Raw genomic sequence first — 20,742 nt, forward strand, 5'->3', positions numbered from 1 at the left:
CAAACTAATGTTACTCATAAAAATAAAATAAACATGCTTAATTTTTTAAATAAAAATAGCATTTGATTTCTTAGGAAAATATATAGCCATTGCCCTAGGATAGCTCATAGTAATTAAACCATGTTGTCACATAGCTCACTTCACTGCTACCTGCAATAATAAATGTTGACTAATGAACAACAAGCCCCTTTGACTGCATGCACGTTAATGGTGGCATTTTAAAGGCAGCAGCAGTTTAAAATGACTGTTCTTTGATAGGTACGAAGAGTGCACAGCAAAGGACCTCATTGCTTAACAATCTCTCCTTACATACCTATTCTTGTCAATACAGTACCTTCACACACTGGAAACCAAACAAGCGCCGGACACACACCCAACCATGGAGGAAGAGTTAAAAACCCCAACTTGTCCCTAAGGGAAGCGTAATAATCCTTAGCAGGGATCAGCATCCACAGAGTTCATGGATTTGTTCCTCTCTTTTCTACATGAAAGCACATTTTTTACACACTTCTGTTGCTGCCTTGCATCTGCCTTTGAATTCCTTAACCATCTTTCAAATAGTTATTGCACCAAATGTAAATATTTGTTTATTTTCTTAGGTTCCTAATATTTTTTTTCCCCTGGTAATTTCTCTCTCTAATTTTTACTCTGACATCTGAGGTTTACAACATCATTTACACAGTTGGGTAATAAGATCATCTCTGCTTTTTTTATATGCAGACCAATACATAAGCCACGACCTCTCTCTGAAGTAACCTATATTACTATTATCTTTTTTTAAAGATACTTTGCCATATTTCCCAGGGCTTTGGCTTAGACTTAAAAACTCTGACACACACGCCATGCTTCCTGAATTTCTAAAGTACTTCTAGTATATATATGGCACAATCATAAACAAATAATATATCACTTCTCTAAGTGCTGGTGTGTACCCTGGCAGCTTCTTGAGTGCCCCAAAAAGGTAGCACAAACAAGAAGAACCAAAGCCATTTCTCACATGTAAGAACTAGGAAGAGAAGAGCAGAGAAAAGAGAACGTAACAGCCAACTTTGTAGTTTTAACTGTTCAGCTAGAGAGTCACTTCAAGAGACCCAGAGCTAAGGTTTAACACATTCAAAAATCAGGCCCCAAAATGAAGTGAAAATTGTACTCTCTTCATTGTGGGAAATGCAAGGAAAGAAATAGGTAAAGCTCATGAAAATGAACTGAATCAAGAAGGGAGATCATAAGGTAATGAAGGAGGAATGCTACAGAATGGAATTAAACCCAAGCAAAACAAGGTCCTGACATCAAACAAATCCACACTGATTATAAAGGACCACAGAGTCCTTGGAAAATTACTCTCAGACACATTGTCAGTGTTAAAAAACCAAACTGTTACAATGCCACCTCTCAGCCTCTTTTTGAAGTAATTTGTGTTCTCCAGGTTGGAAGGTGGTAGTATCTGGAGTGACTACAGGGAAAGGCTTCTCCCAGAACACACTGGTAATTCTCAATCTTTGTCTTACATTGCATGTGTTATATGTGTGTTTTAACAATTAATTCCCCACTTTAAGAACGTAAATTTACAGCACTGGTGCCTAGTCTGGAAAATTACTTTTAAAAACAATTATTTTATCCAAATTCTGCTGTTTGGCATACTGCTGGGTACATAACACATTGTATTTTCAAAACAATAAATTAATGTAGTCTGGTCAAGACCAAAACCAAAAGGCAATGCCTACAATTGCCTGGCAGAAGTGTTTTACAGAAGCAAAGATTTAACCAGAAAGGGGGTGCCTATTGGCTTCTAATATAGCATCATTTCTCTTAAAATCTTGACACTTGGTCTAATGTTTAGGATATGTATAAAAGCAATCAGACTTACAAGTGAGAGGAATCCTATCTATTTCCTACTGAAAACAGAAACATCGATAGAAAATGCCAGTGTGGTATGTGCACCTTCAGCACTACTGGCATCCTGGTTCCCCATCTCTAAAAGTTTTTATTAGGTACAAGGAAGGCCAACTAGGATCCATAAAGAGCTATTGAAAAAAAAGGGAAAACCTCCAGGGTTCAAGAAGGCCTGTACTGAAAATTTCTGAGAGCGTGAGAATATTCAGCAGGAAGAATCCCCGTGTGGTCGCCCTCTTCTCCCATTCTTCCCCAGGGATCCACTCCAGCCATCGCGGGAAATGGGCTACTGCACGAACCAAAACTTTGGTCTAACTTAGAATGCCATTCTCAGGTTCATCAGTGATTTCTGAAAAAATCAAACTAAATGTTTCAAAGTTAAGTTCTGACATCCAGTTTGAAAAATTTGAGCTTTGAATCCTCTGTGGAAAAGAAAAAAAATAATCACGTGTTGAAAGAAACACAGTGGAACTGGAAAAGATAAGCTATCTTTATCCATCAGTCACACAGAAATTTATGATGTACAGATTCTGAAACAAATAAAGAGGCTATATTCTCTTAGATTAATATAAATGGTGGATCTCTTCTTCCACCATACTGGATTTTTGCCTTAATCTAAATCAGTTACTTTGCTTGATAAGCAAAACTGTAGCATGTGAATGCAAGGAAGGCTTTAGACATTTAGATTATTGGACTAAGTTGATTAACTGCTTGCTAATCATTATTCACTCTTTCTTGTTAGTTATTCAGTAGTATATTTAAATAAATTGTTTGGAAATAGTCAGGTCTTCTTGTTCAGCTTTTATTATAGAAATCAAATTAAACAAGACGAAAATTATTTATTAAAACCAAACAATAAAAGGATATTACACAGTTGATGTTGAAATGACAAAAAAATTTTTTAAAAAAGTCATTTGGTCATTTCAGAAGAAAGCCCAACCACTGGCTTCTTACTAGCATCACACAGTGAAACCAAAACCTCTTGCCAAAACCCAGCAATAACTAGCTTGAGCTCAGAATTTATGGCTGCTGTGTTTTGTTTTTTTTAACCTTTATCTCTTGTATTTATGTGTACATTATTTTCAATTCATTTATAATTTTTAAGCAACATAATGGTACACAAAAAACCCTTGAGAGGCTAATTTCCAACTGCCATTCGCAAAGGCAGTTAAAGAAAGCAAGTCAGGAATACACCCAAGATATTTCCCTCAGGGAACACTTATTCAACCAAATTTTTGAAGGTATTACATAAATGCAACCAACTACATCTATATGAAAATCCAGATTTTTCCAGATACTACTATGAAAATATTGTAAAGCTAAAGGAGTTTGAAGTATTATTATGGGTAGAACTCAAATTAGTTTGGTTTTTTTAAAACTATTTCTTCATATTTTTATCTAAATATACTATGTAGCCATTTATAAAAAATCAGTGATGAAATGAAAATCAGAAACAAGATAAAGTAACAGATATGCCCATTAGACAACTAGAAAGTTAGGATTAATTCAAAAGAAGGAAAAAACAAACAATGAATAAATTTTTGTATGTACTTACACATTTAAAACGCTGCTAAGGATTCCTTACAGAATTAAAAGCTTCAACAGAAAATACAGAATGAAAGAACCTCTCTTTCACACCGCATTCATTTGCCCAGTATCATAAAACACCTTTAGGTAAAAGTAGCATACTGTGTTTTCTGAGCAGTGAGTGTCGGTTTGAAGAAAGACTCCATTCCTGTGTCACATAGTCTCTGTAGTTAGTTTATAACTACACAGCAAAAGGTTCAGGAACTATATGGTAAAAAGGAATGCATAGCTATATTGGTAGTGAGTTGCAATCGTGAGTTACGTAAATATCCATGTGTGTGTGAAATAGGAATATTTTTGCATTGGTTTAGCTACATCAGTGAGGAACTAGCAAATGATAGTGGCACAAGAACACTCATTGCTATTACAAGATTTATTCACAAACTAAAATAAATAAAAGCACCATTGTATAGACAATCCTACCTTAAGAGTGGTGGTAAACTGCATAACATATTCTGATTAAGCGTACGCTCTTAGACTACTAGTTTTCCACAAGTACATGAGCAATCCAATTCTCCTGACACCTATTTTTCACAGAAGATTAGTTGCAGGTACTTGCAGATTTCACTTTTTGCATTCAATACACCTGAATATTTATATGCCAAATACCTATACCTAATTAGGAAACAAAAGTACTATGCAATGTACCCTGAAAAAGTCATAGATTATTGTAATTCCCATTATAAATGTTGAAGAGAAAAACCACAGGAAATTCATTCCAATAAATGGATGGAATTATTTTAAAACAACTAACTTCAAATTAAAAATTGTGCAAGAGGAAATTACAATGATCACACCTCCTTTATGAGCAGAAAAGACTAATCTTGGATACAATTATCACTTATATGAGCCATTTGCTCAGACTCTTTTCTGATATACATTCATAATAATTCAAATTTGTTGCTTCATTACAGGCATAATCAGAAGACAAAGATTAAGTTGTTTCCCTGCCATCACTAATTGTATGTTTCACAGAGTAGGTTGTCCAAATTTAGTATGAAAAGGACACCACTGGATTACAGAATAACCTGTAGAAAAATCCTTCATACCAGTTTATTAAAAAACCTGAAACATTGCTTTAAAATAAGCTTCAGGATGTGTGTGTGGGAGTTGCTCTTATTTATGCACTCTCAGTAAAGACAACAGCCTTTATCTTTTATTTACTGCACTGGTCAACAACCACATTTTCATATTATCAGGTTTGCTGAGCAATACCACAACACTGTAATGTCCAGGTTACACATTGGATATATTTTTCTGAAAATGTGTCAACTGCAATTCATAAACATCCCTACTTGCCAAGCTCAATAGCTTTTACAACACTTACAAAATTCTAACACATTAGAAAAACTTATTTACTGAAGGAACCGTCTACAGATACCAATCAATTGTATAGGGCCAAAAGGCTAAACTTTTCACTCTGATGTAAGTGTAGTCCCTAAATGAATATCATCTAAACATGAAACTGTAATTCTTCCAGTGACTGCTTTATATCTAAAAATATCACTGCTGAATGCTGCAATTACATTTCTCAGCTGGAGACATCTTTCTACATTATTTTCTTGAATGCATAAGATCCAGGCTCAACAGTGTGCTAATCAGCTGCACTAAACTCTAAATGTGATCTAATTAACTAGAAACTACTCAGATTTGATTGGTGGGTTTTTTTGGTTTGCTTTTAAATCCAAGCGTATCTTAATCACCTTGTCTGCCCTCCAAAGAAAATAGTCATGAAAAAAGACAAGGTGTTCAGGGAAAAAAAAACCCCTATCATTACAAAATACCCTTAGGACCTGACAACATCTACTTACTCTCAAAATAGCATGCTTGCCCAGTAATTTCTTATGGATTCTGACTTTAAAATTTCTAGTCTTAAAACTGTTCTAAGGTAAGAATCACCAACAGTATGTATTCCGGTCACAGTGCAAGCCCTAACCATTTGAACCATGTCTTACAGTTAGTCTGTAAGGAACTGGAGAAGCAGGTCCTTGCCCTCAGTTTAGTTTGGTGAAGGAAACAATTCTGAGACTCCCATAGAACTTGGTTCTCTGCACTGGAAAGTTCATCGCACATACTATGCAGCCCTATTCGAGTTGGGTGTGTTCTTTGTCTTGCAAAGCAGGTTAGGAAAGATGTATGCATCAGAAGATATTTTTCCTTCTTAGATTAGCAACAACTATCTGTTAGGCCAAATCTCCTCTTCTGCCTCCTCTAAAATTCTTAACATTTAACAGAGCTTGTAGGAAAGAAGGGTGAACACAGCAAGTGACCTCATGAGTAATCTTGTCACTAACTAATTCTTTTCTCTCTTGTATCACAAGTATACATAACAATATATAAGCTACTAAATTGAACATATGCCATGTCTTTTTTTACTCACCTACGCAGTTATCACAAAGGCTGCAATGTGAGGCACGAGGTGGGCGGAAAATCTTGCAAGTAAAACAGTATTTTAATTTCACTGTCTGTCCATTGATGATCACTTCTTTTGTTCTGGGAGGGGGGCGGTATCCTCCTGAACTGGAGCCATTTGCAATATCTAAACATGGAAATACAACGCATTAAATTTTTCACATGAGCTATGGTGTATGCATAGAACTGTCCCTGATAGCAATCTATAGCAAGTTTCAAATTTATATTAACACACTTAAAATAAACAATTTTTTCCCTTCTCATTTTTCTCAAATAACATGTAGTAAAGATAATAAATTACAAATAGCATCCATAGCCAATCAATTTGAATTAAAGAAAACACCCAAACCCAATTCTCAAATGCTGACAGCTACCTTGATCCCAAAACTCTTATACTGCACCCTAACAGTTTGTAGAGAATACATTAAAGACAACTATTGACTATTGGTGCAGGATGGTAAAACTTGGACAAGTTCTCTTTAGGATTTTCCTGAATTTTTTAGAATTTCTGTAATAACAAAAAGTCTCTCTACAAGTGCTGCAGAAATTCTACAGCCTAATACAGAATCTGCACATTTACTTAAGCAACAGCAGCTCTGTCATTAGAGCTTGGAATATGGTAGAAATAAAACCAATCATCACTTTGAGATCTCTTAAATGCTGTGATACAATGGAGCACATTCAGAATAGTATTTCTCGTCTCTTGCTATTTCTAAGTTTGAAAATCTAACTCCTGGTGTTACTTTTACACATCTTGGAGTTTGTTGCATAAAGAAAGTTTCCAACTACCTCATTTGGTACAAATGGTGGGGTTTTCTTTGTTTGCTTGCTTTTATGTTAGGATATCAGCATTCATTTTTCCAGCAACTAAAAGACTGATTAGGCTAAATCATTAAAGTTCAACTTCATCCTTTAGATGTGCCCAAGCTGAGCTATACTCTGAAAGCTGAACATGTAAAAGTGGTACCTTTTTCTCAGTTTATCTGTTCTTGTGTAATCACAATCAAATCAAACCACAGAAGTGAAAAAAACCTGAATTATTACTCTTGAACAGGCAGAACAGCAAGAACAATAGGAAAGTAAAATAATTATTTTCCAATATATGAATGAAACTACATTTCAAGGTCACAGTCACCTGCATAACTGTGCTTTAAGTTGTCCCCCTCACTTTCATGTTGGACAAGCGTGGGGCTGGATGACCCACCTAAAAGATCCATGACTTGTATTTGAGCTCAAATTGTTAAAAATATCACTCTCATTTATAATTTCTGCCAGGTCTGCAGTCATATTTACACAGGCTTCAAACTACACATTTTCCAAGGGGGCAACTAGAAAGCCTTTTACACCTAGCAAGGTATTCAAATTAGTGACAGCATAGCTGTGCTAGCAAAGGTGTAATTATACAATATGCTAGATTTGACAGCAAATCTAGCTTAAGAAGTTCCCATCTGCAACGTGCTCACCCACTCCATAAATATGCATCAATAAAAGTATTTGTGGGACACCACTGTAAACCTGACCATCGAAACAACTGGACTTCAGAAAACTCTCTGGGAGAAGAGGGTGGAAGGAGGGGAGCAATAGCTAAGAATGATGGAATCTGGATGTGAAGCTCCCAAGCATCCCTTATGAGAATGAAGTGGTGAATACTGAAGAAACAGCAGCTTAGAAGCAGCTTACTAGACCCTGATGTGGTATAGACATTTGCTTGTGTTTGATCTAAAGCAGCTCCTGCAAAGTTCCTGCGATGCTGGGCCAGGTCCTATGATCCGCACATGGAAGCACAGATTACCGTGTGGCTCCCATAACAATCAATAACACAGATTTTGACCTCAAGGACAATGCTACTTGACACAGCATTTTTGATTAAATAAGTATTGCGTTTTACAAGCTACCTAGACAATAAAAATTGTTTAATGTGCAATATGGACATTAGCTTAAGTTTCCTTTTTTGTTGTTGTTTACAGTTACGTTGTTTAAAAGAAACCATTAATTAAATGACTGTGATTTTCAAGCACCCTAGCAGATACAAGAATTTTATGAGGTCAATAGAAATAAATTGATTTCTTCAGGTTATAGTAAAAAACATTTTATTTACTTGCATAATGGTTTATTTGTCCTCATGACACATCAGTTTGAGTTATGTAATTTTTTTATTTTTACATTTTAATTCAGAACTAAGCTGAAAAGATGTTCTTCTGAGGGCATAGAACAACTGTGCTTATACTATTTAAAGCTTTACAGAGACATGCATGATTCCTAAATCCAGAAAATAGGGAAGAATTTCTTATAATTCAGAGATTACATTAAAAAAGCTTCCATATCTACAATGAAAACTTCTTTTGTGTAGAACAAGTTATCAGAGGCTGCACAAAATGCTGAAATAACTAACTTGTAGTACTAGTACAGATCTACAGAAGACAATACTTTTTAGAGGAGAAAAACACCGTAGTATGTTTTTGTTATTAGAAATCCCGTATAGCTGATTTTAGTTACTACCACTGAAAAATATAAATACATTTTAACACACTGTGCTTTCAGTAACATATCACCAGCAGGCTTGTAATATTCTTAGTCCTATAAATCCATGAACCTTACAAAACACAGTGTTATGCCATAGTCTGACCATAGTATGGTCAAGATAGACTTAAATTGTGAACAAAAAAGTATGTTATTAGCCCTAATTAGCTTTTTATCCAATAAAGCATTTAACATGTGCATGTGTATCATGTTCATTAATAAACCAATGATTTCCATTTGACACTCATACTCAAATTTAGGTGCATAACTGTCAAAAACACTAACAAAGCCTGAATTTCATATAGGTGTAGCTTTCTATACTGCTAAAAATGTTGATGCATTGAACTTCCTGAAGTAACACTAATATTTCAGATTTTCTTCTTCTACAAAATCTTATTATTCCTGAATATGTACATAATCATTGAAAGGAAATTACTTAAACCAGTCAAGGTGAATTGTTTAGAAGAAAAATTCTCTTTTTTCTAATGAAACATTTATGCATAAAAATGCACATTGACTAAAACTTTCCACCCACCATTTCAAGAAGTTCAAAAAGTGCACTGTATTTATTTTATTTTAAAATGGGCTCTGGCAGAATCTTGAAGGCAACTTTCCTCTTCTCTGGTAGAGAGGGAAGACTGCTGGCCAGCCCATTATACTTACAACACTGGTTTTCTAAGAGGATTTCCTTCCAACCCTTTGCAGGGAAGTTCAAGTTCACAGGGACAGCAAATCCTAGCTCTCTGAGAAAAATTAATCTCAGAATCCAAGGGTGAAAGCTGATGCAAATGAAATTAATGAAAACAGTCTTGCTGACTTTCCATGAAGTCAGGATTTTACGCACAATCCTAAATTGCATAATCAAACCAGAAAGTCCCAGTCTTTCTGTTTATTAACAATTTTTTTTCTGGAAACAAGCAGCAGGGCAAGGTCAAATGTGCTTGGATTTAATCAGATTTATCTAACCTAAATGTGCTAAACATGTCCTGATCTCACAGTGATTTTTCAGACTGTAACTAGCCTTCAATTGGACTGCTCATACCTGGGTTCTAACACAGTTAAATCTTTTAATATATGCAGTCCCTTTAAGGCACAATAAGATTAACCTTTACAGAATCACCTTCCCCAAATAAACCTGCATTTGACCAGTACTTTTTACACTTTCTCTTCCAATCTGTTACTGATGTAGTAATGCAAGTTATTTCACAAAAAGGGTAAAATTTTCCCACTAAGGGGATTTGCCTTCCATCCTCTCTGCTCTGACACATTTTATAACTTCTCTAGCAGCATTAAATGTTCATGCACTAGGTGGGGCTCCAGCATTTTTAGTACCCTATTAGAAAAAGCCCAAACACACAATCCATATCCTTGCAGGAGCAAGGTACCCAAACTGCTGCAAGGAAGTCACTCCAAGTATTTAATGGAGGTACAGCACAGTCTAGCAACCTTCTAATGTGACAACAAACTCCACTTAGATCTCTCAAATTATTATGCTGAAAACAAGTGGGAGGTGCTGTTTAGATGAGACACAGAGGCTGGAATTTTGTATACATATCGCCAGGATTCTCCTGCTCAATCAAGCATTTGCTTTTTTGGTCAATTTTTCTAAGATCCTAGGACAAACAGTCTCAGGAAGGCCTCTTCACCTTGTCTCTACACAAACTTCATAATCGTATCACACAAGGTTTGCCGTCAACTTTAAAGGGACACAATTTCAATCTTCAAACAATATCATTAGAAAAGTTAGTAACTTGAAGTAGTTGTAATGTTTCCTGCTAAGAAAAACAGATAATGCAATGAAAAAAAATCTTTATGTATGACCTATAACATCTGGAGAACAAAATGAAAAAATGTAAATCTCTAAGAAAAATCTTCCTCTGTGTTTAACCACTTAAGCCTACGCTACATGCTTAACAACAGTGGGCTACAAGAGGAAAGAGTAATTTATTTTTTTTAGGGAAAAGAACTTAAATAAAATTTTCTTGTTTCCAGACAGTAATCTCAAGGACAAACAATACTGGGAACCTGGCTTAGACTGAAACCAGCAGCTGCTAACTGCATTCTTCACATAATTCTTCATCTGATAGCCAACAAGAGATACCGAGAAATATTCCTCCTGACTTTAGATAAAAGACTTACTGCCTTGATTTCAGAAGAACCTATGTATTATTTTCTTAAGAGCAGAATTGCATCATCTTCTTGAAGACTAAAACTTTATGCGAAAGTTATTCTTGCTCCCAGAAAGAAAGAAGAATCTTTAGTGATTTGCTGAGGGAAAGAAGCATAGAGAGTAAGAGCTTTCTGAAATACTTACCTGATGCACAAAGTAATTTCACTAGATTTATTTTAAGAATGTTGTTTAAAACATGCAATATTAGGTATGACTATAAGCCTATCAAGCTGGTATCCTACCTTTGGAGTGAAAGCAAAAACATACCCACGTTGTACCCATAAGCAGTATGTATTTGTTCAGACTACTGTCAATTCTATGAAATGCCTATGCTGTAGCAGAGATTTAATTTTATACGGCTCTAAGGAAACCAAATTGTGCATTTCAAAACAAATGAAAGACAGGCAAGGAATTGTAGAGAAGTCTCAAACGTAGTCTTGAACATCAATGAAAATTAGAGTGCCAAGACAAAAACAACTTCCAGAGATGGCATGCTGATGTAGCTGATACACTGAGTTCAGAGCTTTTTGAAAAGGCAAAAGCAAGCCAACAGAAACTGTGAACTGGCCTGAGCTGGTTGTAGCTCTTGTAGGAAGATATACATAAGTTAAGACAGTTAACCTGAAGAAAAATCCAAAGCATTTCCTCGCTATAAATGGACCTTTTTACGGCTGGAAGGATAAATTACGATGATCATCTTTTTATTTATCTGCATCACCTATCCAATGCAAGAAAGACGGATATTGTGGAAGAATTGTTAATCTTGTATACCTCACACAGACAAACACTCTCCCATCTGTGAATCCCATTCTCCTGGGTTTGGTTATCCTTTTGAGCCTTATATTTAGAATTTTATTATCCTATAAACATTTTTCCACTTGAGGTGACTTCACACTAAACTAACTACAAGAGACACATATCATAACTGCAAAGAGGTTACAAAATAAGGCTGCTTCTAGTTTTCATGTTCCCATAGAAAAAACAGCCCCTCTCAATACAGTATATTGTGTGATTGCAGAACCCATGCTTATATGCACCATGAAAAGGATGCAACTACCATTGGGGAATGACTTTTCAGTTTTCATAAAAGTTACAATCGAAGTAAATCAACAAGTTTAATTTCCCGGGGGGGTGGGGGGGTGGGGGTGGGAGGTCCTGCTGCATTTAACTGAGATTATAGCACTTTTACAGAAAATAATCCTACATTATCTTCAGTGATTTTGCTTTATACAAGCCTCATGCATCTAGTTGCTTTTGTTCTATTATGTTATATGAGAAAACACTACAGTATTTTAAGACTTATGCTCCTCCCCTCTCTTAGGCCAAACAGATATATTTCTTAAATATTTTCTTACAGGTCATGGTTTCCAGACTTCTCTGTTTTGCTGCCTTGCTCTTGAGTTTCCACACATGGTGTCAAAAACTAGACGGTCAACTGAGCTGTCATCATCACTAGGTATTGCAGAATGTCACTTCTCCTGGTTTATGTAATGACTTCTTAAGCATCCCCCAAAGAATTTCCCCTTTTTCTTATGCTATTATGATGCTGACTCAATCTGTTTGTGGACAATACTCAAGTCCCCTTTTACTGTACTATTCACTACTTAGCCCCCTTTTTGTTAGCATTTGATTTCCATTTGTAACCATGCAGTTTGTATTTGTTCCCTAAATTTGCTAAGACTATTTAGAGTATATTTAAAAAAAAAAAAATTAAAAAAATAATCAAGCCAAGTGCTTGCAAATTCCCGCAACTCATCATCAACTTCAGAGTTAAGCATAGTCCCTTTTTCTTGAGCCCACAGTCAGTCTCTGCAAGATCCTACTTGATCACTTACTGTTTGCCACTAGACTGTCTTTCCAGAAAGCTGCTCACTGACTTTGTGGTAATTTCATCTACACCTTATTTCCAAAGTTTATATAGAAAGAATCCTATGCAGAACAGCATCAAGAACTATGTTACAGTCAAAATTCAGCACATCTGCTTCTTGTTTTCCACCAAGACAGTTACTTGGCTCTTGAAATACTTTGTTGCTTGTTTTGAGTCTTAACTGGCCATAAACCCCACCCCCTGCCAGCCCCAATTCTTACAATTTGATCATTTAGCAGTTTGCTCCCTATCTTTCCAGACAGAAAATAGTGTCTACCGATAGAATAGACAGATTTCTATTAGAGTAAAATATTAGACAGACAGATATAGATGCAGTATAGTAGATTGACAGATTTTATTTTTTTTTTTAACTACTACTACTGTCCCTCTTCTGACCTGCACTTCCTATCAGCTGGCAAGAAGCGTGCAAGTTCTCTTCTGAGATCAAAGCAGCGTTGAATCCTTCAGACTGCCCTCTGTTATTTCTCATTTCCCAATTACACATCATGCCTTCAGCTTCTCTTTCTTCCTCTGACCTCTAACATAACCGGTCCTGTTGTCTTCTACTGTTACTTGCTGGTTATAAATGACTTTATTCCCCTTTTTTCCAACATTTTCCCTATATGTCTGTGCCACCTCTTTATACTCACCTTTAGAAACTGTCTCCATTTCTGATACAAGTATCTTTCTGACTGCAATCTTCATAAAACTAGGAATACAAGCAGAACAGCCTCTTCCTACACTTCCCAACCTTCCTCTGTATGAGGATAGCTTGATGATGTGCACTTAATATACTATTTTTCAATAGAGGTCCCTTTTGCTTTGTGGACATCCTTTTTTTCCCCTCTCAATTCCTTTCACTTTTTGTTTATGAACACGGATGGTGGCTGGACTACTACCACCTCACCAAATCTTCAAGGAACAACTGCTTTCCATTCCTGTACCCTGGTGGTGGAAACAGTAGCATCACAGCTCTGTTAGTCCTTTATCTTCAGGTGGAAAAAGGTGATAGCCTAGGTGGAAACATTTCACACTGTCAGCATGACCACCCTATTTCCAAAAAGTCACTTGAATGAAGTACCAGAAGTTTCTTTAGAAGGTATTATTTTGAGAACTGTTCTCCTTACTCAGCTCATCCTGTTATATGCTTTCTGACATGCAAAAATAAAGTTTAATAAGCTTTAAAAGAACTTCAAATTAGCATTCTTAAATCAGAATTCCTCCTCTAGGCACATAACAGTTTCTCACCCCATCTGTAATAATTTCTGCGAGGCTCCTTCCCAAAGAAACAGGTAGGGCAGAGTAAGACTCAAGTTTATCTAAGAATAAAGTAAAAGCCACAGATTGGACACGTTACACGCACAAATTTTAGAAAAGAAACAATTCAGTAAAGGCATTATTTTTAGGTGATTTATCTGAAAAATCTCTTGCCTCGAAGTATATTACTGTTAACCTTGCACCCCATCTTTAGAAGGCACCTCAAGTTCAAAGGTACAGCAAGTTCCACAGCAATCAAACCAGAATGATAGTTTTGGAGCATGTAGAAGTTATCTTTTGAACTGCTGGAGCCATCCAGCTTTTCCTGCTGCACAGATGCCACTCCACTAGGATACATCTTTTTAGGCACATTAAAAAATATATTTTAATAGTACAAAGATGCTTCTTTCCATTTCCATTGCTGATTCCACAATCAGTTTTAGGGCAGAAGGATTTGTCATAGCTACCTCGCTTGTTCCTCTCCATTAGACTTGCCATAAGCCCTCATGCTTGGGAATTTGAGCCCCAAACTCCACATTTGGTGGCAATATAGTTCCTCACTTCCTCCGCTCCATTGGCCCTTTTTGGAAGACTACTGGTTTTGCTACTGCTGAAGAAATGACAGAGGTTTTGATCAGCTCAGCAGTCAGAACCTGTGAAGCAAGTCTTGTGCTACCATTTTTAAAAAAGATTTGTAAATACAATTCTGAAACAGTCCCACATGGAAACACTTTGACTCTCCTAATCAAATTTTTAATGCAATCTTTGTCTTTTTTTCAGTATCCAATTTTTATTTTTCATTTTGTTTAGCCAAAACTCTTTATCTGACAGACTCTTTCTTTAGGGAAAAATTATTGTCTGCTGCTTATTTGAAATAATTTATTTCCTTACTTAGACTAATGTTGCTTTGAATACAGGGTAAATAATCAATTCCTTGAACAGGAACCTGTGCCTGTATTTTGGGCTAAAGCTTATTCTAGGTAAAGGATTTCTTAAAAGAGATGAATGAAACTAGACCGTAACACTTATTAGGAAAAGGTGCTAAATAAATGCTTCATTATATTTTTCCATATTTTTATGCTTAAAAAAACCCCATGAAACGAAACCCAAAACCAAACCAACCCCCCCCCCCCCCCCCCCAACAACAAAACAACTTGGTGAGTTTTTGTAGCTTAGGCTACACACCTTCGCTCTGAGGCTTTCAGATGCTTAAGCAAGATGATTCAACCACTTTGGAAACTCAGATGAACAGCAAACATTTTAATACCTCTATCATATTGCAGAATTTGAAGAAAGGACCTGAAACTTAGCATGTGCTGTAGCCTTTGGGCTTAGCATGCAACTTTTTCTGGACAAATTTTGGCAGAAGAATGATGGGTGGGGGAGAGGGGAGGTCACAGTTCACATATCCTCAGTAGCAGCTTGTTAAGAGCTATAGAGTTAACTTAGGGATTTCTTTACTGCAGAGCACATGTTAACTCTTGTTTCTGAACAGATTATGAACACTCCATCACTGCAGAGAAACTAAGGATGTCACATCCCAGCAGAACTGGGCTTATCGGAGACTGCTACAGTCAAGCACATAGGGCAAGGAATCTGGCTCTCCCTCTTACCACCTCCAAAACAAAGAGGAGGCACCTGCCCAGCCCAGAGAAAGGAAAAGCTTTCAGGAAATCCCAGCACAGAAACACAAGGTGAGTAAAAAGCAGAGTGGAAGGAAGGATCAGAAACACAGGAAGTAGTGACAGACAACAAAAGATGCAACCAAGTAGGATCCAGGGCTGAAGAGAAGTACAGGAAAGACAGGGCAGAACTCGGGGTGTACGTACCTAACAGATGCAATATATGTAAGAGGCAGAAAAGAGCCCCAGAGCGGACTCTAAACACCAGAAAGCACAGGATTCTCCAGAAACAGGAACCAAAACCCAAAGAACTTTTTGGAACAAACTGCGGGTAACTTGTTTTTGTGTCAAGGCCCCAATAACAAGAAGTGCATTGTTATAACTGCTGCCTTCTGCCTTCCCTGTCTAGGTTTTCATTACTTAAGGAACAACTTACTGCTCCTTTTGATTTTTTTGTGTGTGTCTATTTTATAACCACTGGCTTATGAAAATAACGCATCTAAACCACTTTCTATGCCAATTAGAAAGCATTCAAAATACCTCATCCTTCAAATGGAGCCAAGAACACATTCAGTTAATATTTATAGCTTGTTTATACGTCTACCATTCTATAAGAATGGAGAATTAAACTTTACATCACAAAAACTCTGAAGTGACTATTACACCATGTCCATTTCAAAATCATAGACACAATTAAATATTGCATATATGGGTACTTGATTTAAAAACTGAGGAATTAATTTGCTGTGGTTAAGTTGGGAAAAATCCTTTAATAAAAGCGTATTTAAAACGTCATTTAAAGACCACTAAAGATTTCACCAAGTAGCTGGATATAGCAGTGAAAAATATCTGTCATAACAAGATAACTAAACACTAATACCTACTCTACAACAACTCACTTGCAATCTCATTTAGCAGACCGTCATCATTATCATCTTTATACATAATTACTGAAAAGGTAAATTTCCATTAGAAAGCCCATCTGTATTACATAAAAAGAATAGGTTATACAAGTTTTTGTTCTGAAAACATTTTCCCTTACTGCACCATCATTATTACTGGTAGATAATCAGCAAGGTAATTTCAGTAGCAGCTTCATTAATGGATTTTAATTTCATTTTCTGCCTAAGGGACTCAAGAAATTAAAAGAAACAGACACAGAAATGGAAAAGTACCGACAGAGATGATAGGGAACATAGGACAGTACCTAGATGGATACTACTGTTCTTTTCAGCATCTTACGCTCCTCTCTGTTCCTTTCTCAAATGCAGGTGTGAAAGCCTCCCACTGTTTAGGAAGATTTTATTTCATTAATTTTCAAACACTTTAAGGAATTAGGACTATAATTTTTCTACAGCTGAACTATCAGCCAGCAGTGGTACAATTCAAAAGACCATACCTATCTTTCTCTTCTAAAATTGACAACCATTTGTTTTCTCTCAGCAAGCTGCTCTCAGTAAGGGAAGCAACATCCTTACTTTAACCAGAGTTAAGATAACTTCCCTCAAATACATTTTTCTTCACAGACAGTTATGCTCCAGCTTTTCCTTAGTGATCTCACACTGTAGTAGGAATAAATTATTCTCTCAATCATCAATACTTGCCTCATTACTGAGAAAAAGCAACAAAACAAAACAGAACATCAGTAGTAAGAAGCCCAACGATTTGTCTGCAGATCTTGCTTCTAGCCAGTTTTGAAATCCTATCCTTAGCCAAAAACAGGTTTAAAGAAATCTGTTAATACAGTAAGTGAAAGAAAGATGGCTGGTCAACAGGCTTGGATACAAACATCTCCCCTTCTAGTTCTGGTTTAAATATGCTTCATGAGTGCAGACTTCCATACAGTGTTCTCCTATGGTGGTCCAGTCTTTTGCTAACGAGAACCTCTTCTGATTAGGTACAGCAGTGTCCCACACAATGCTGCTTTTCTGACAAGGTAAAAGGCCAGCTAACACAAATGGGTTGGTCGTATGCGTATAAGTAGTATGGTACGTGTGTTGTTCAGTAGAAATAGGTGATAATTTAAAAACAAGCTTTATGTTCATCTAACAATTGTTAAGCTTTCATTTTTAAACTAACTTTAAATGCCAAATTTGATAAAGGTGAAATTTAACTAAAACATACAACTTTTTTTTCTTAATTTAAACTTTTAAAAGTATCATTCATGTTTTATTTTATTTAGAAAGCAGGACTGCTTCCTTTATTAAATGTCTTAAGTAACTCATACCAGATATGATAAAGATCTACATTTTTTTCTTTGGAAACAGCTTAGATTCTGTTAGTTATCATTAGGACAGCAGAGAGCAGGATGATGACTGGCAAATTAAGATTACTTGTGCTTCACCACAAGAAGAGAGAAAAATAGGAGTGCTGGGATTGCTGAAGTAAAACATGTAGGAGACTTCATGGCGGCAGACTTATGAAGTGTAAAGGTTTAATAGAAATCTAAGTTCTTCAAGTAAGTCTTATGGAAGGTTATTCAATTAGAAAGATATTCTTATGATTGCAAATATCTAATAAATATATTTACTTTCTAATCATAAGACATTTTACTGGGAACTCCAGTACTGAAACAGGCAAAACATGTCTGCTTTTCCCCCAACACCACAGTAATAAAACTGAAGAAAAACTCCATTTAAAAAAAACACAGAATACTTGCAAGCCATCATAGTAATTACAGCAGTAATAAAACAGTTACTTGGGAAGCTCTATTTCAAAATGGCTCTTTCTGGAAAACTCTGAATTTTAAACAACTTTTTATCTCCAAATTAGAACACAATTTTATGATGTAAAGGGACATTCCTTTTTGGCAACACTAAGGAATACACCTGCCTGAATTCCATCCTCCTCCCACATGTTATTCCTGAAGAGAGGATAGTTTTTTCTGAGAAGAAATATGGGCAAAAAAGAGAAAGGAGGGGGAAATTATAACTTTTCCCACATTTCCCTTAATAGTTTTGAGATGCTTCTTTTCCCCACTCTCCATTCTTTCCTTCCCAGCTATAAAAATATTCCCATTACCCATTATAGCAACTTACGCACTTCTGTGCAGCACATTACATACTCAGTATTTGATTCTGAAAAATGTTTGCAGTGACAGCACTGGCAAAAGCTAAAAAATAAGCTCTAAAATCAGTCTTCCTAAGAAATCTGTTAGCTTTCCCAACAATATAGATTTGAACTTTGGCATCTGTTTTCCACGTATCTGGATTCTGTGAATATTTGGCATCTGTTTTCTACATACCTGGATTCTGTGAACATTAGGAATTCTTCTATTACACAAGCAAGGACTGAAATGACTGTGTTTGAAGAAAATTCCAGTTCCTCAGTATAAGAACATTTTTAATGGTTTTTTTTAGAGTATAGAGAGAATACAGGTCCATAATGCTCCTCCATTTCTGTTTTAATTTCTTTATGGCATGTAAGGGCAGGCTGACTGAACATTTTCTTTTTAAATAATCCAGAGTCCCATATCCGAAAGTAAGCAAACAGAAGAAATTTATATAAATTTAAATTCATCCATCTAGGATGGATCTATCTGGGTCATCTAGGACCTAACAGTTTTGTTCCCTGTATACTATGCACAGTATGGTCCTGACTGGCTAAATGTAACCTTCCTGTCATGGCAATGACAGCTGGCTCCTGGCTCTGCACAATTAGATTATACAATGTATAAAAGTAATGTATGTTTTCTTCCTGAAATGTGAATGCCTGCAGAATACATTGTTTTTGGAAAGCTATACCAGGTCTATAAAATTCGGTGAACTACACACCTCAGACTTCACACACACCCATGAGAAAAGATTTCCTTCCCACAAGGTTCAATGACCATGTTACATGATCATACAGTTCCAAAAGTCTCAAACCTACACAAAGAGCATAGAGAGTAAGTACAATTAGCTGCTGCACATAGCATGCTGCAAATGTGTTGATTCCACTTCAGAACTCAAATCCAAACACTCTGAAATACACAAAATGCTGTTTATTACACAGACAACTTTTTATCTTAATGTGTAACATAGTATAACAGCTGTGGTCAGGACCTTCCAAACCTGATGAAAGAAAGTGATCTCACTGTCGCAACAATCAATGAACTCATCACCATATTTTGAAATCCTGCTTCTTTTAAAAATAATCCATACCAAAGATAATGTGTGTTTCCAGAAAATAAAACAATTCTTCCTCATCCAAAAGCAGTTTTCTGAAACTGAGCCCTTCAGACAAGACTTTTTAATCGCAATGAAACCGTTAGATTCAAACAACCACTGAAGTGTGTATGTATTTAAAAACAAACTTGTTACCTTTCTTCTGCTAAAGGCTCATGAGAACCTAAAATAGTAATTACAAGTCATTGCTTTTTTTGTTTTACCTTAAACAGTATTATTTCTTTGTCTGACAGATCTCTTAAGTGGAAGATATAGCTGCATGATGTGCTTACTGTCTCTTAATAGCTAAGTAGTAAGAGGAAACTAATGCCATATTGTTGTTAACATTTTGCTATTTTGACATGAATTCTCCTATCATTCCCACTTATGTGGGCATGGTTCACAGCACGATTTTGGTGCGTACAAACTACATTTGATTTCTGAGGAAACTAAACCAGGACTTCTGCTCCATGAACTCTACCTCACAACATGGTGTTAGAGTCTACACCAATGACTTAGCTCCTCAGACATTTTCCTAGTGCTTTGTGGAAGACATATAGTCTAGAAAACCAGACAAAACCTGGTCTGAAGTAAACCCCTCAAATTCACATTCTACAGATGCAGAAGCATCTGCAACAACAGCTTTAGTGCACGCATTTGCTTCTACTGCATTAAATTATTTGTCACAGTAAACAAAGCCTAAGACTGTACTTTAGTATTAAACATCAAGGACCCTGCAGGTATTTCTCCTGTGCTTGCATAAAACTGTTTTCTGTTTTTTTCAATTATATGAGCAAGTGTTCCTCTGAAATTGCTTCAGTAAATGGTATTTCCACTGACTATCATATCAAAGCAGATATAGTAGCCTTAAGTAAGCTTCAGTAGCTTACTAAAACTGAGCAAACAAAACCACTGTTTATGAAGCAGCTCTGCAAACTCATCCTGTGCTTTCTTATCTAGGTAGCACATTTTAGCTATTGAGCCTATTCACAGCTGTAAAATCTAGTTCACTCTCCTTTAATTGTGCTGGCTTTACACAGATGAAAAATAGTAATATTTTATTGCTGTTACTGAAGAAAAATCTCCCCAAGACTGCATCAACTTACAAGACTGTATATTAACAGAGACTTATCTGACTCTTTCACAATATAAACAACAACATAATTAAATTCAGTTAAACTCTGAGGGTGCATTACTTTAAAAGACACACAATTCTAGAACCTTTGCAATATCAGCTTTCTTGCCAAAACCACTTTAGAAAGTATTCTC

The 20,742-nt window shown here is 36.1% G+C and overlaps 1 protein-coding gene across 5 annotated transcripts in view; it reads right to left on the bottom strand.

The window, feature by feature from the left end:
* Positions 1-20,742, bottom strand: part of ZDHHC14 (zinc finger DHHC-type palmitoyltransferase 14) — a 113,215-nt gene that overhangs the window by 30,505 nt on the left and 61,968 nt on the right. For all 5 annotated transcript variants that reach the window (XM_049801073.1, XM_049801071.1, XM_049801074.1 and 2 more), the window contains exon 3: positions 5,861-6,019. In XM_049801073.1, coding sequence (XP_049657030.1) covers positions 5,861-6,019 — 159 coding nt within the window. The remainder of the gene's footprint in view (positions 1-5,860; positions 6,020-20,742) is intronic.

The sequence above is a fragment of the Accipiter gentilis genome, chromosome 5, assembly GCF_929443795.1.
Source record: "Accipiter gentilis chromosome 5, bAccGen1.1, whole genome shotgun sequence".
Classification (NCBI taxonomy): Eukaryota; Metazoa; Chordata; class Aves; order Accipitriformes; family Accipitridae; genus Astur; species Astur gentilis.